This window comes from Syzygium oleosum, unplaced genomic scaffold, assembly GCF_021117445.2.
Source record: "Syzygium oleosum isolate NSW1041296 unplaced genomic scaffold, Sole_v2.1 Sole_v2.20, whole genome shotgun sequence".
NCBI classification, from domain to species: domain Eukaryota; kingdom Viridiplantae; phylum Streptophyta; class Magnoliopsida; order Myrtales; family Myrtaceae; genus Syzygium; species Syzygium oleosum.
Window position 1 is genome coordinate 2,723,385 of NW_026607504.1, and position 13,781 is coordinate 2,737,165.

General features: G+C 38.9%; 2 protein-coding genes across 2 annotated transcripts in view; both read right to left on the reverse strand.

Annotated features, from left to right (window-relative positions):
* Window positions 1-386: 386 nt before the first annotated feature.
* On the reverse strand, window positions 387-2,664 carry LOC115666597 (protein ROOT HAIR DEFECTIVE 3-like). The gene is made up of 4 exons (XM_056320691.1): window positions 2,511-2,664; window positions 1,335-1,484; window positions 869-1,113; window positions 387-555 (listed from the first exon to the last, which is right to left on the reverse strand). The coding sequence occupies exons 1-3, from the start codon at window positions 2,644-2,646 to the stop codon at window positions 1,022-1,024; spliced, it is 378 nt and encodes a 125-aa protein (XP_056176666.1). The 5' UTR covers window positions 2,647-2,664; the 3' UTR covers window positions 387-555; window positions 869-1,021.
* A 6,946-nt stretch (window positions 2,665-9,610) lies between these two features.
* The window catches only part of LOC115668139 (protein ROOT HAIR DEFECTIVE 3 homolog 1-like), a 44,604-nt gene continuing 40,433 nt past the window's right edge, over window positions 9,611-13,781 (reverse strand). Inside the window, exons 10-15 of the mRNA XM_056320690.1 lie at window positions 11,786-11,854; window positions 11,575-11,666; window positions 10,820-10,898; window positions 10,428-10,593; window positions 9,932-10,056; window positions 9,611-9,808 (exon numbers count right to left, since the gene is read on the reverse strand). Of these exons, the coding sequence (XP_056176665.1) occupies window positions 9,623-9,808; window positions 9,932-10,056; window positions 10,428-10,593; window positions 10,820-10,898; window positions 11,575-11,666; window positions 11,786-11,854 (717 nt within the window). The 3' untranslated portion in view covers window positions 9,611-9,622. The remainder of the gene's footprint in view (window positions 9,809-9,931; window positions 10,057-10,427; window positions 10,594-10,819; window positions 10,899-11,574; window positions 11,667-11,785; window positions 11,855-13,781) is intronic.

Below are 13,781 nucleotides of genomic sequence, written 5' to 3' on the forward strand. Positions count from 1 at the left end.
ATTTTCCAAAGGAAATGCAACAACCCTCACCTTCTGCACAAATTCTCTCAAGCGATTTTCTAGATATCTCGGAGGAGTCTGGATAAAAAGAAAAACCAGAGAGCAGATAAAAACGATCACAATCCAAAATGGAAACGTGATTAAATATAGGTACCAACCCTTGTTTTATCCCGTATGACGAACAACAGAGTTGTTCTCCGTGGGCTAAGCAATCGCATCATGACCTTCAAGAAGAGTCACAAGTTTATCATTAATAATTCTTAGAACTAAACATTTAGCTTATCTTAACGCAAGAGGACAAGAAATACTTGGAATACAGTTTTCAGAAGAGGCTTGCTGGCAGCTTGCTTACGGCCAATATCATGACACCACCTACGAAAAAGATGTGTAAAAAGGGCACTAGGAAAATACTAAAACAACAACCTCGTAGATAAAATTGCAGCAGCAGAAACGGTATCTCACTAGAGCAAAGCAAAAGCCTCACATGTTTATGAGCACTATATCGGAGACAGCCAAAGCGAAAAGTGCACTCTGCTTTTCAAAAGCAGTATTGTCCTGAATAAAAATGACACTGGTTAAGAAGCTGTGAGGATGCTAATTGCTGCTTACTCAAACCAAGTGTGAATCAGGTGAGTTTCAATGAGCATCAGCTACACAATAAATCAATCTTCTGGGTTGGTAAGATGAGCAAAGACATACAAAAGTGGAAAAGCAAGTTAAAGATAATACAGCAGCTGCCCGATGCACAAATTATCTTTCAACATGTAAAAAAAATAGAATTTGCAATTACTTATGGATAAAAATAAGTAGTTAAACATAGACAAAATAAGCTATTATATATCCATGTAAAATCATCTAGTAAATATACCTCTCCTTCTCCAGTTCCCTCCAAGTCCATAACCAGGGTACACGGTTCCATGCCAGCAGCTGTTGCCATCCATATACCTCTGGTGGTTTGGGACCTGGAAAAACACCAAACTGGTTTTGCACTTTCCGAATCCAAATACTTCATAAGAGTGAGCTAAACAGTCGGTTTGTAGTCATGCCTCCCTTTAAAATGATCCATCTCCCTAAAGTTGGTGCCAAATAGATGATTTAACAGCGTACTCTTCCCTGTTTGATATTACACACAACAATAGAATAAGTTTGAATCTCTTATGAAGGCAAAAGAAAAGATACATGAACATGAAACAAAATAAAAGAATTAAACTGAATTTGAGCAACTTGAAATCATTTCACGGCCCTTACAAGAACCTTACAAAAAGTTTTGATCTAATCCATTTCTAGCAAGGGAAGAAAAATCCAAAGCTAAGTTATTGGGAGTAAATACACACCACTAATATGAGGACCCATGATGGAGACTACGGCGTATGAATGACCACATTCCCTCAATTTGACCTCCTTGATGAAATTTTCCAGTCCGTCGACATTAAATGTGCCATCTCCATCAATTAGTTGAGTAGAAGAACATTCACCAGGATTACCTGTTCAGATTAGCGAGTCAAAAAGAGAGTGACTTGATAAGCCTGTACATTGTGTCTAGAGGAGACAAGACTACTATAAAAACTCGTAATCGAGAATGAAAACCTAGGATCCTATCTAAATGGCGAGAAGTACCAAGAGGTTGATTTCATTATTTCAACAATTTTATCGATAACATATTTCTCCTAATGATGAAGGAAGTGCATTAATCCCTGTCAATCTCTCGAAACACGGCTGTCAACAATAATCTATAAATCATCTTTATAGTGCTTGGGAGATGATTAAATTGGTATCCTGTTACACTAACACCATGATTAATGTCATCAGCTACCCTTTGCAACACAAACAAAAGGGTACTAGCGAAGAAACTTCCTAATCTTCACAGTCACTCTTATAGCATCAAATGACTAAAGCTCTCTTCCACGGGTTTTCGAGAGCCGAAATTATCATTGAGGGAAATAAAGCCCTAAAACCTTTCAGCCCTTGCAATTGGCCTTCCCAGAGACCAAGCTAACCCAGCAACAAACACGATCAGAAATTGGGAGGAAACAGTTAAGCCGTGTTAGAATATTAAATAATAAACATTTAACTAACAGCTTTCAGTACAGATTTAGGATAGTTAGCGGTGATCCCACAAAATCTCATATTGTATCAGACCTAGAGATCCCGAGTTTCCTATTTGTCTTTCTAATTATATATGTACACGCTTATTACTAGGTAAAAAGACTAGACTAAACTACGCGTGAGGAGTGTTAGAATATTAAATAATTAACTACGCCTTCATCTGACTGATAGCATAAAAACCAGTAGATGCATTAATTCGACATTACGAGCGAAGAACCTTAAGACCAAACAACAGTTACGAGGATACCTAATTATACGCAAACCAACGGCAATTCAGAGATTCCAAAAGCGATAAAAAGAGGTGGTTGCAACCGGAGACTTCAATCATGATAAAGAAGCGTATGAAGAGCAAGTTTTAACACGAGAACTAAAAGGATCGGAGGCGTCGGATACGAGCAAATTACCCATTGGCAATGGATCGAAGCAGGGTCGATCCGACGATCGAATGAGGGAAGCCTCGCGAGGTTCGGTCGGAGAAACAGTGACAGGATGTCTCAGAGGTACGACGTATTTCAACCTCGTTGGAGATATGCTTGCCATTCTAGAACAGATTGAATGAATCAAATCTATCCTAGATTGATTATTCTGTTCTGGATACTCTTCCTTTATTCTTTCCTTTATCCAATCGGTTATCTTTGAATTTTTATCGTAGGCCCGATAAGAAATCATAGTTCAACTACTGAAATAGGTCAGGATGCTACGTCCGATTTGCTTGGCGTCTTTTCAGTTTATTCATACATGAGATTCCCAGAAAATTAATATGAACAAAGTATTCCATTCAACTTGTAATTCAAGTAAGATGCATGTGCAATTCAAATGTTGGATCAGTTGTCTTCAAATCCATATTGGACACCCGCATAAATCATTCTTCAACTACTAAAAAAGGTTAACGGTGCTATGCCGGATTTGCTTGGCCTCTTTTCGACTGATTCAGGCATGATTCTCCAGAAGTTATTAGGAGCTGTACTTTTTCCATTACTTAATAAAGATTAACCAATTCTTCCCAATTAAATGCTGGGATCTAAGATTGCTTTTCAACTCCTGGACATGATTGGTCAGCTAACTTAGCTCCTCAACGTGATGTCTTTTTCTCGTGTGCTTTTTGCTCTATTTCTTTTTGTCTTCTTTTCTTCCGCTTGCTCTTCGGGTAAATTCACCGAGTCATCTTTTTAGCTTATTGTAGCTGTTAGAGATATTTAGATATCTTTTAAAGATATTTAGGATATTTTTTCTTATTTTTTAATATCTAATTTTAATTATGAATATCTAATTTGATTTCCTTATATGGTTATCTATTAAAACCTATTCATATATTCTTTTCTATAATACCAAAATATACACAAAATTATTATTTCTCTATTCCACGTTATTATTCTGAAACATTCAGCACCGTTAAGTCCAATATCCAACAAGATCCATCATTAGTCCCAGTACTAAATCATCACCAACTACATTGTAAGGACCAATGACCCACATGCACATTAATTCAATTAAGCTACGGATGTTGGGGACATCTTGTAGACCCCTTGAACTAGTCAAATCAAGATCTGGAAATTTTAGGGGACAAATATCTTTTAGTCCTAGGAAAGTGCAACATTATTGAGTAAAAAGTTTTCATACTCGTGTACCTAAAGTTGCGAAATGATAATCGTTTTATTTTATTTTTTTTATTTCTGGGAATAGGTTTGGAACATAAATGCGTTTGGTAATGTAATTTTATTTTTCTATTTCTAGAACAAATTTTGATTTCAGAAATAGGTTTAGAACATAAATGAGAAGTAAAAATTCTTCTTATTGCTCGCCCTCACTACTAGCCAGTCGCCCATTCGCTGTCCACCGCCGTCCGCTTGCCGTCCGCTGCCTCCCATCGGTTGCCTTGGGCCATTGCCCGCCACCACCCTACTCCTGCCACCGCCCATCTCTTGATGCCACCCACCTGCTTTTCGCCACCTCTCGTCATTTGCCTGTCGCCGTGGGCTGCTGCCCGCCTCCCACCACCGGCCACCACCTCCCACCGCCACTCGTCACCACCCGTAGTCGCTCGCCTCCCGCCATTGCCCAATGCCAGCTGTCTCTCCGCATTGGCCGCGCCGCAATCCACCGCCGCCTCCCATTGACCACCCCCGTCCACTCGCCGGTCGCCTGAGAGAGAGAAATTTTGTACCGTTATCAAATAAATTTTTGTTTTAGGAACAAAAATTTTATGTCATTATCAAACGTGTATTTTTGCTTAGAAACTCATCCATGGAATAAAAATAGAAAAATCTATTTCTGGCCAGAAATTGATTTCTGAAATAGAATGGTTGTCATTCACGCTCTAAATGTCTTCTAATTATTGACATGGCTGACTTCTCTACCATTTTTTTTTATATTCGGGTTAGGTTGGCAAGGCCAAAAAAAAGAAAAATGACTAAAATAAAGAAATGGGTATTGATGCTTGTACAGAATTTTAATATGCATTAGGCAATATAATTCCATGCTTAGCCTTAATCGTGCTAGTTTGTTTATCAGTTAACTAGTCCAACAGGCGCCCTTCTTTTTCTTTTTGGCACCATTAAGAAAAGGGAAAAGAGTTAAAAAGAAAAACCCCCCATCATCTGCTTTTGTTTTATTTTGTAGATGTGATTATCACTTATTTCTTTTCCTCCTTTTTGACTCCACCCACCTCGAAAGAAGAATTACATCGAGAATGCAATCAAGTTCCCTTCGGAAAGAAGATTCACGTGGCAATTAAGACGTCATAAAGGCATGTGCATGTTCCTTGTCACAAGTAAAGCTGGGAAACCAATCGGGGAAAAAGGCAGTTTTATTCGGATTTAAGTCCAAGAAATTAATAAAAAAAACAAAGAATTTGTCTTTCATTAGAAGGGAAAAGCGTTAGAAAAGTTCTAAACCTATTGTATTGATGCAAATTTAATCTTAAATCTTTTAATTTAGTGTCAATTCAATCCTTCCGACTAATTTTAGCTGGATATTGCTGATGTGGATGCCGGTCGACGTACATGGTACCGTTGGTGCTGACATGGACAAATTTTAATAATATTTTAACATTCTTTCGAATCAGAAAGCAACGCTTTGGATGTGCAGGGGGAAGATGATGTTGAACGAACTAGAAAGCCTCAAGCAGCTCATGGTGTGTCCCAGCTTCAATAGCTACTCAGCCAATCGGCTTGCCAATGTCGCCTAGGGGAAGGCGACGCTTGGCAAGGTCGCCCAAGCCTCGCCAAGGCTCGCCCTTGTTTGGCCAGGCCTCGCCTATGGCGGGTGATGGCGACCCTTGGTTAGGCGTGGCCAACCTGCCTAGCCATGGCTGGTGGCTGGTCATCGGTAAAAGGAAGAAGAAAGGGAAAAAAAAACAACTAAATTATTAAAAAAATCGAAAAGATATTATTAAAAATTATTCACATTAGCATAGGCGGTGCCATGTAGGCCGACCGACGTCCACGTTAGCAATATCCAACCAAAATTAGCTGGAAGCACTGAATTTACACAAGGCCAAAATATTTAGGACTAAATTGGCAACATTAAAATGTTTATAACTAAATTAACACAATTGCAATAAATTTATAATTTTTCAAACATTTTTTCCTTCTTTAAAATGTAACTATCACTGACCTTGTTGTAAATTGTCCGACAAAAAAAAACCTTATTGTAAATTGATTTATGAGAAATAATATAATAATTTCCGGAAAGTCCGAGCATGTGTCAATTCAAAGTCATACCAATCCCTTTGGACGACATAAAGACAAGAAGCTGCCAACTCATTTATGGCAAAATAAACAAAAACAAAAGCAAAACTATTCCCGAAATAATTAAATAATTTTCCATGATCCTAAGCGAGTCACAGGTCCCCACCACTTTGACACAAGCACCGCAGGCTTGGTAGTTTTCGTTCTTGTAACAAGCAAAGGTGCTGGAAAAACCACACCAGTCTCAGCAAAACGACAGTTGATTCGTTCGCTGACCATGGACTATCGAGCATGGGCAATTTCCGAACTGTTGTCGATACTAATAATGTCTCTCGCATCTGTCGGTGATTCACAGTTTCACGTGAACTGTGATGATCCTCGTGGCGAAGAGAACGGGACGAGTTCGATTCTTGATCCCTGAGCTTCTTGCTACATCACTTAGATTATAGCATCAGGTGACTGCGATTGAAACATGTCGGGTTTTGTTCATGTTTGGAAATTTACATGGTCTCGTGGATGGTTTTTGTGGAGGGGTGTCACTTGAATCGCATTTTGCAAAAACCCGGTCCAATGAGATCAGAGAGTAATTGCCGGGGCCAAAGGGCCCGGAAAAGGAGCAATTTCTGGCAGACCTCTAGGATGGCGCATCGAATGAAGGTAAAAATGAACCGAATTACATAACAAAAGGGCGATAATGTTCCTAGAATATATATATATATATATATAGAGAGAGAGAGAAGGAAATAGTGCATTTTGACGTAACAGTAAGCTTAGCATTGAAACTCCAATGATAGGCGTGCTTGGATAAGAGCACTAGCAAGATGGACAACATCTCGAGAAAGAGTGTCATAGTCATTGGGAGTATTCAAGAAGCAGGAGGACATGTCTCTCTGATGGACACCTTCCGTACAAATTACTCGAATATAAAAGCTCACCATAGTGAGCCAATTTTGTTAATTTATCAATTTGCTTAGCTACATTTAGCTTCCTCCACGCGGGAAGTGATTTTAACCATCAAGAGGTACTACGTGAGCTTCGGCATAGACAACTTAAATAATGCTCAATTTCAACTCATACACAGAATTTGATCGGGATCTGCATTCGATCCAACCGGTAACACGATGTGATCATGCACAGTTCAATCTCAATACACATTGAGCCAAAGACAATAATCAACCAAACCTTTACCTGCAGAACCGTGAACCGACAACAAATGACAGAGCACAAGTACTCCCATCAGCATGAAAATCAACTGCATTTGCATACCCATTTTTTACCGGAAAAATTACCAAAAAAATCCTAAACATTTTGCAGTTGTGCAAATTCAGTCCTAAACCTTTTGCAAACCAGCCAATTCAGTCCTTTTGGCCGGCCGGCCCTGACGTGGCGCCGGCCGGCGTCCACGTGGCAACATTGTGGAAGCAATTTAATGAAGACATTCTTTATATTGTTACTAAAGCAATTACTGCTGAGGTACGTTACCTATATCTTATATTTTGTTTAATAGTGCAAAGTTATTAATTATTTGCTTTTTTCTGTTGGAATTTTCAGGAAGCAAAGAGGGCTGAGGCTAGACGGTTGGCTAAGAGCCAGTGAAAATCCCAGTTGGCAATTTTTGCTTGCGTAGCTTTGGGAGCATGCTGATTAAAAAAACTTCTTTAGACGTGTATATACAAAATTTCGGTTCTCCTGTGAGAATGCCTTACTGTTTTCCCCAACTTGTGACAAGTTACTTCAATTTGCCTGCATGACAGTCTCAATCGCCACGTGAATCTCCTTTGTGGAGGTAACATGAATGCTTTCTTGATGCTCACACCCTATCTTGCTTTGCAAACATGCTCGTACAGATTTATGATATGCATTAGGCAACTATTATCCCATGCTTAGCCTTGATCATACTAGTTTATCCATCAGTTAACTAGTCTAACAAGCAGCCATTTTCATTTTGGTACTATTAAGAAAAGGGAAGAGAGTTTAAAAAAAGAAAAAAAGAAGAAGAAAAACCCCCATCATCTGCTTTTGTTTTGTTTTCTAGATATGACTATCATTTGAAAATAGTCAAATGAAAATTCGAAAAGAAAAATATTAAAATATTGTCACGTGGACGCCGGCCGGCGCCATGTCAGTGCCGGCCGGCCAAAAAGACTGAATTGGCTGGTTTGAAAAAGGTTTAGGACTGAATTGACCAAAAAAAAAGTTTAGGACTGAATTGACACAACTGCAAAAGATTTAGGAGTTTTTTGGTAATTTTCCCATTTTTTATCTCTCAGCTCAGTCTAAGAAGAGTGTCCAGCTTCAAGTAAAGAAAAAGAAGTGAAGAGGAAGTATCGGAAACTGGAACGTTTTGAAGAACCAAATCATGGATATTGCTCGAAGTGATAAAATTCACATCCAGATGAAGACCCACATTTAGTATCACAAAAGCGATGGATAGAGAAGGAGAAGATTCTTTTAGTAGAAAAGAAAGAGGTGGTTAGGTGGCTAAAAGAAAAGCCCAACTGCTTCTTTTCATTTCAAACCAAGGCTCGACAATACTCGAACTTAAGAAAGTTCTTTCAAAAGGGAGGACAAAAGGAGAAAATGATACAAATGATAGTCACATCTAGAAAACAAAACAAAAGCAGATGATGGGGGGTTTTTCTTCTTCTTTTTTTCTTTTTTTAAACTCTCTTCCCTTTTCTTAATAGTACCAAAAAGAAAAATGAAAATAGCTGCTTGTTGGACTAGTTAACTGATGGATAAACTAGTATGATCAAGGCTAAGCATGGGATAATAGTCGCCTAATGCATATCATAAATCTGTACGAGCATGTTTGCAAAGCAAGATAGGGTGTGAGCATCAAGAAAGCATTCATGTTACCTCCACAAAGGAGATTCACGTGGCGATTGAGACTGTCATGCAGGCAAATTGAAGTAACTTGTCACAAGTTGGGAAAAACAGTAAGGCATTCTCACAGGAGAACCGAAATTTTGTATATACACATCTAAAGAAGTTTTTTTAATCAGCATGCTCCCAAAGCTACGCAAGCAAAAATTGCCAACTGGGATTTCCACTGGCTCTTAGCCAACCGTCTAGCCTCAGCCCTCTTTGCTTCCTGAAAATTCCAACAGAAAAAAGAGCAAATAATTAAATAACTTTGCACTATTAAACAAAATATAAGATATAGGTAACGTACCTTAGCAGTAATTGCTTCAGTAACAATATAAAGAATGTCTTCATTAAATTGCTTCCACAATGTCTTGCATTGAAGAGGTGTGATGAGTGTGTTTGACAAAGAAATCTACAATTTAACAGTATATAAATGCTCTCAGAAAATAATACCATTGAAACTAGAATGGACAATGGGCCTAAACTGACAAGAGATCTACTATTTTAATACTTTTGTCAGTGGTACTGGGTTGGGGGTCCAGCGAATCAACTGACAATGTTTGCTCAATATCATCCGTCCTATCATCCAATCGTACAACCGCCAATACAGAGAGCAACCTCAATGACTGCAGGTATCATAATTATTTCAGTAAAAATCCACAAGCAAGCAACAGGGGAAACATGTAAAATATTTGCACCGCATATAAAATTTGCATACCTCCAAATGAGCAAGTTTTTTGATTACTCGAATATGTTCAATTCCAGTCCAGACTCTTGGCATAGAGTCGATATCACGGCTGAACACTGTTACAAACCTGGATAACCAAATGAAGCACATAAGAATAACAAGAGGTATTGAATCAAACCAACGAGTAAATCACAAACTTAAAGAGTGTGCCTACCGGTCCCTCATGCGTCTGAGGACTAATTCAGATTCCTTCCTCCCCTTGCATGATCTGTTATACCTGCGAGGAATTTTTCCTTGCTCTGTTCATCATGCCTAAACCAGAAAGGGCACCAGAAAACCCAGTTACAGCCGATTCGGTCTCACGCGCAAGAACTATCCTGATAGTCGACCAGGTTTCACTATTAGCTCCATCCAAAAGAGCTTCCACTGGTTTAGACAGAGCTTCATTCAGTTGTGCCTGTACAAATGTAAAAAAATTTGTGCAGATCCCATCAACCACCATTAAGTGAAAGGGGGAAAAGCCCTCCATCCGTAAAGAGAAGCTCGAGAGAAGAAGAAATATCTCTGTTCATTATGCTACCTTAGATGCTTCTGTAAGCTCAGAGAGCTTGGCAGCACGGACTGAAGCAACATGGGCATCAATGTTATGCTGCAGCTTCTCCCGTTCTCTAGATGTATCCCATTTGGCTTGTTCAATTACGGCATCTGTTCAAAGTATGATGTGAAACTTATCCATACAGTCAGTGGTAATATTCCTCTAATAACAAGTCCAAAGTAAAGCATGGCATGAACCTACAAATAGTTTCCTAAATGCCCCGAGTGTTATTTACCAACAAGACCATATTTTCACATCAGCCTCCAGTCTCAGACACAAACCTTCATTTCTGATAGATACAAGTAAAACAACTCATAGGTCACCAAGGGAGTGCAAATGCAATGACAAAAAGAGTCAAAGAACCAAAAGAGAGCTTAGTTACAAGACAAAGCACAACGACAAACCTTCATTCTTGGCCTACTTTTTCAGAGCATTAACTTTACAACATTAGGCCAAACGAGGGCATTACAAGTTGCTGTACCTGCGCATCCTTCGTCAAATTGAGCCATATAAGACTGAGTGCAGTCATGAGCAGCCACACAAAACACTTCCTGTCCGATCAAAGCCTTTTCAAATGCTTCCTTGAACTTATCTACAGTTTCCCACCCAATACGTTCAAGAACAGATTGGAAAGCCGGTTGTACAAGCTGACGATTCACACAAAAACAGGATCAGCAACATATGATAAGATATCCTCAACAGACGGTCTCTCTGTGTAAGCTTAACTTCAAATGAAAACATCATGACTGAAATAAAAATGTGTCAAAAAGGGAAAATATTTCCACGTTACAAGCAGCTTGAAGTGGTAGTCATACAATAGAACCCAAAAAATCATGCACTTTAAGCAAGAAAAAACGTCCCATAACTTCTTACTTGAAGTATTTTTTCTACAAGCTGCTTCCGCTTCGAAGATCTAACATTCTCGTCAAAATATATGGCCTCTGATTCATACCTAATAAGGAGCACAAGAAACTTTATAAATAAAACGTACTTATAGTGATAGACAAATTTCTAACCCTGACAGAACATAATCTTCACCCAAAAATAAAACAAGGAAACATCACAAACAGAAGGCCAACTTAAGCTAAGCCATCAGCTAGGCAACTGCTACACTGTAACTAGCCATTCCTCTCCTACTATCAGGAGAAGATGATTGCTCGAAAGCAACCATTGAACAACCAGTTGAAATAATACTCAGATTGTGAATGAAGGGGCCATTTCCAAATTGGAATGATCACTTGAACAGAATAGCTGTATCTCACCAACACAGGCTAGACCTCAACAGCTATTATCTCATCTACTCAGGCTAAACCTCAACAACCAGCTAGTAGATATATCACAGAAGCAAACTCGTGCAACCTAAAATTAAACAATATAAACTTAAAAAAAAACGAGGTTTCCTTTGTGTTTTCTCTTTAAAAAATGCACTCGTTCCAAGAAAAGAAAATGCTCCTACTGCCCCCACTTCACGTAAGCCAGGAACAACTTAAAGAAACAACATTCTTAGAAGTAAGAACATGAAGCCGATTGCGCTGGATAACCTTAATGTACTTGCATTATTTAATAAACATAAAAGCCAGTTGCTGCACCACCATCTGTAATTCATCAGATAAAATTACTTATCTTACCCCGATAAACAAGCCTCAAGAATTGAACCGAGTTTCTTTCCAAAACCAGGAACTGGTCCCAACTGCGAAGCCTCTTCAATCAAATGCCAATCCTAACATGTTCAGAAGGGTTCGCCCGATCTTAAAATGTGAGATAAAATGCATCTACTTGCATCTCAAAATAGTGAAACAGACAAGCAAGTTTAATGTCCAGCAAGAACCAGATCAATACCTTATTTTCAGTAAAACTGTAATATTTTTTGTCGGCAATTTCTTCACATCGTACGGTAGCAACCATGACCTTAACACGGATAGTATGATGTGTACATTAGCATTCTCATTATCAACAATATATATAGTGGCCTTTCGATTAATTAACTCTCACCATGTGTGCAGGCAAGTCAAGGTCCCTATCCTCCTTAATGACCTTCCACATCTGCTGAGCACTAAAAGAAAATCCTGAAGCAGGAACTGCTCCCCTTCAATCTCCGGCGAGCCCACCAGGTGCAATAGAATGGAAGAACCGCTGTCTAAGGCTGGCCACCTGTTCGTCCAAGGAAATTCAACCATATGGCAAAAAATTAGTACAGATGAAAAGTATAATCTATTTGGCAACCAATGCTCCAAATTCCACAATAGAGCACAAGAAGATGAGATGGATACATAACACATCTCAAACTATAATTGATTAAGAATGGGAACAGAGGAGTAGTGAAAATCACCAAACTCGATAATGATGATTGAGCAATGATAAGCCCCAAGAAAATAAGAAATAGCTGTCAATGATGAGTGGCATTTCCACAGATATTCCAATACTTATGCATATGAGGACCAATATTCGTTTTAAACAGTACTCCAGTACAGGATTTATGTGAAGGAATGGGCGCCCACTGCAGCATTTGAAAATCTTGTCCAAACACAACAACAAAGCCGACATAAAAATTAGGCAATTGCACTCAAGATCCAAACATGCTTCCATGCGGTGCAAGGTAGGTATACCTCCTCTTTAAATTGCTGTTCCTTGCGTTCATAATTAGAGAGAGCAACAACCTCAACCTGAACAGCAGAAGAGATTCATTAGGACGAACTTCATTGCAACAATTAACGGCGAAAGCAAATTATCGAGAGGAACTCATACAAGCATCAAAGCACCTACATTAAAAAAATCACTGAGAGGAGTTTCCTTGTGTGCTTGTGGCTTAGGAACCTTGTCCCATATCTGCAGGAAAATACTAAATGAAACCAGGAACAACTTTACAAAGTCGATTTTCCAAAGGAAATGCAACAACCCTCACCTTCTGCACATCTTCTCTCAAGCGATTTTCAATATATCTCGGAGGAGTCTGGATAAAAAGAAAAATCAAAGAGCAGATAAAAACCATCACAATCCAAAATGGAAACATGATTAAGTATAGGTACCAACCCTTGTTTTATCCCGTATGATGAACAACAGAGTTGTTCTCCGAGGGCTAAACAATCGCATCATGACCTTCAAGAAGAGTCACAACTTTATCATTAACTCTTGGAACTAAACATGTAGCTTATCTTAACTCAAGAGGACAAGAAATACCTGGAATACAATTTTCAGAAGAGGCGAGCTGGCAGCTTGATCACGGCCAATATCATGACACCACCTACAAAAAAAGATGTGTAAAAAGGGCACTAGGAAAATACTAAGACAACAATATCTCGCTAGAGCACAGCAAAAGCCTCACATGTTTATGATGACTACATCGGAGATGGCCAAAGCGAAAAGAGCAATCTGCTTTTCAAAAGCAGCATCGTCCTGAATAAAAATGAGGATTAGATACACACAAATCAACCTTCTGGGTTGGTAAGATAAGCAGACATACAAAAGTGGAAAAGCAAATACACCTCTCCTCTTTCAAAACTGTCACTTCCCTCCACGTCCAAAATCAAAGTAAATGGTTCCATACCAGCAGCTTTAGCCATCCACATCCCCATGGTGGTTTGAGACCTGGAAAAATATGAAACCGTTTTTAGACTTTCCGAATCCAAATCTCAAATTCCATTAGAGTGAGGTTGTAGACATGCCTCCCTACTGAATAATCCATCATCTTAAACTTGGTGCCGAAGAGATGATTAAGCAACGTGCTCTTCCCTGCCATGTCATACTCATACAAAAGAATAAATAAGATTGAAACTGCAAAAGAAAAAAAAACATGAAGATGAAATGCAAATGCGCACCACTACTCTGAGGACCGAGG

Excerpts from the sequence above, each read along its gene's own strand:
- LOC115666597 (XM_056320691.1), bottom strand. The coding sequence starts at position 2,646 with ATGGCAAGCATATCTCCAACGAGGTTGAAATACGTCGTACCTCTGAGA. Across the intron at positions 1,485-2,510 it reads CTTCGATCCATTGCCAATGG|GTAATCCTGGTGAATGTTCT; the intron begins GTAATTTGCTCG and ends TAATCTGAACAG. Across the intron at positions 1,114-1,334 it reads CATGGGTCCTCATATTAGTG|GGAAGAGTACGCTGTTAAAT; the intron begins GTGTGTATTTAC and ends AATATCAAACAG.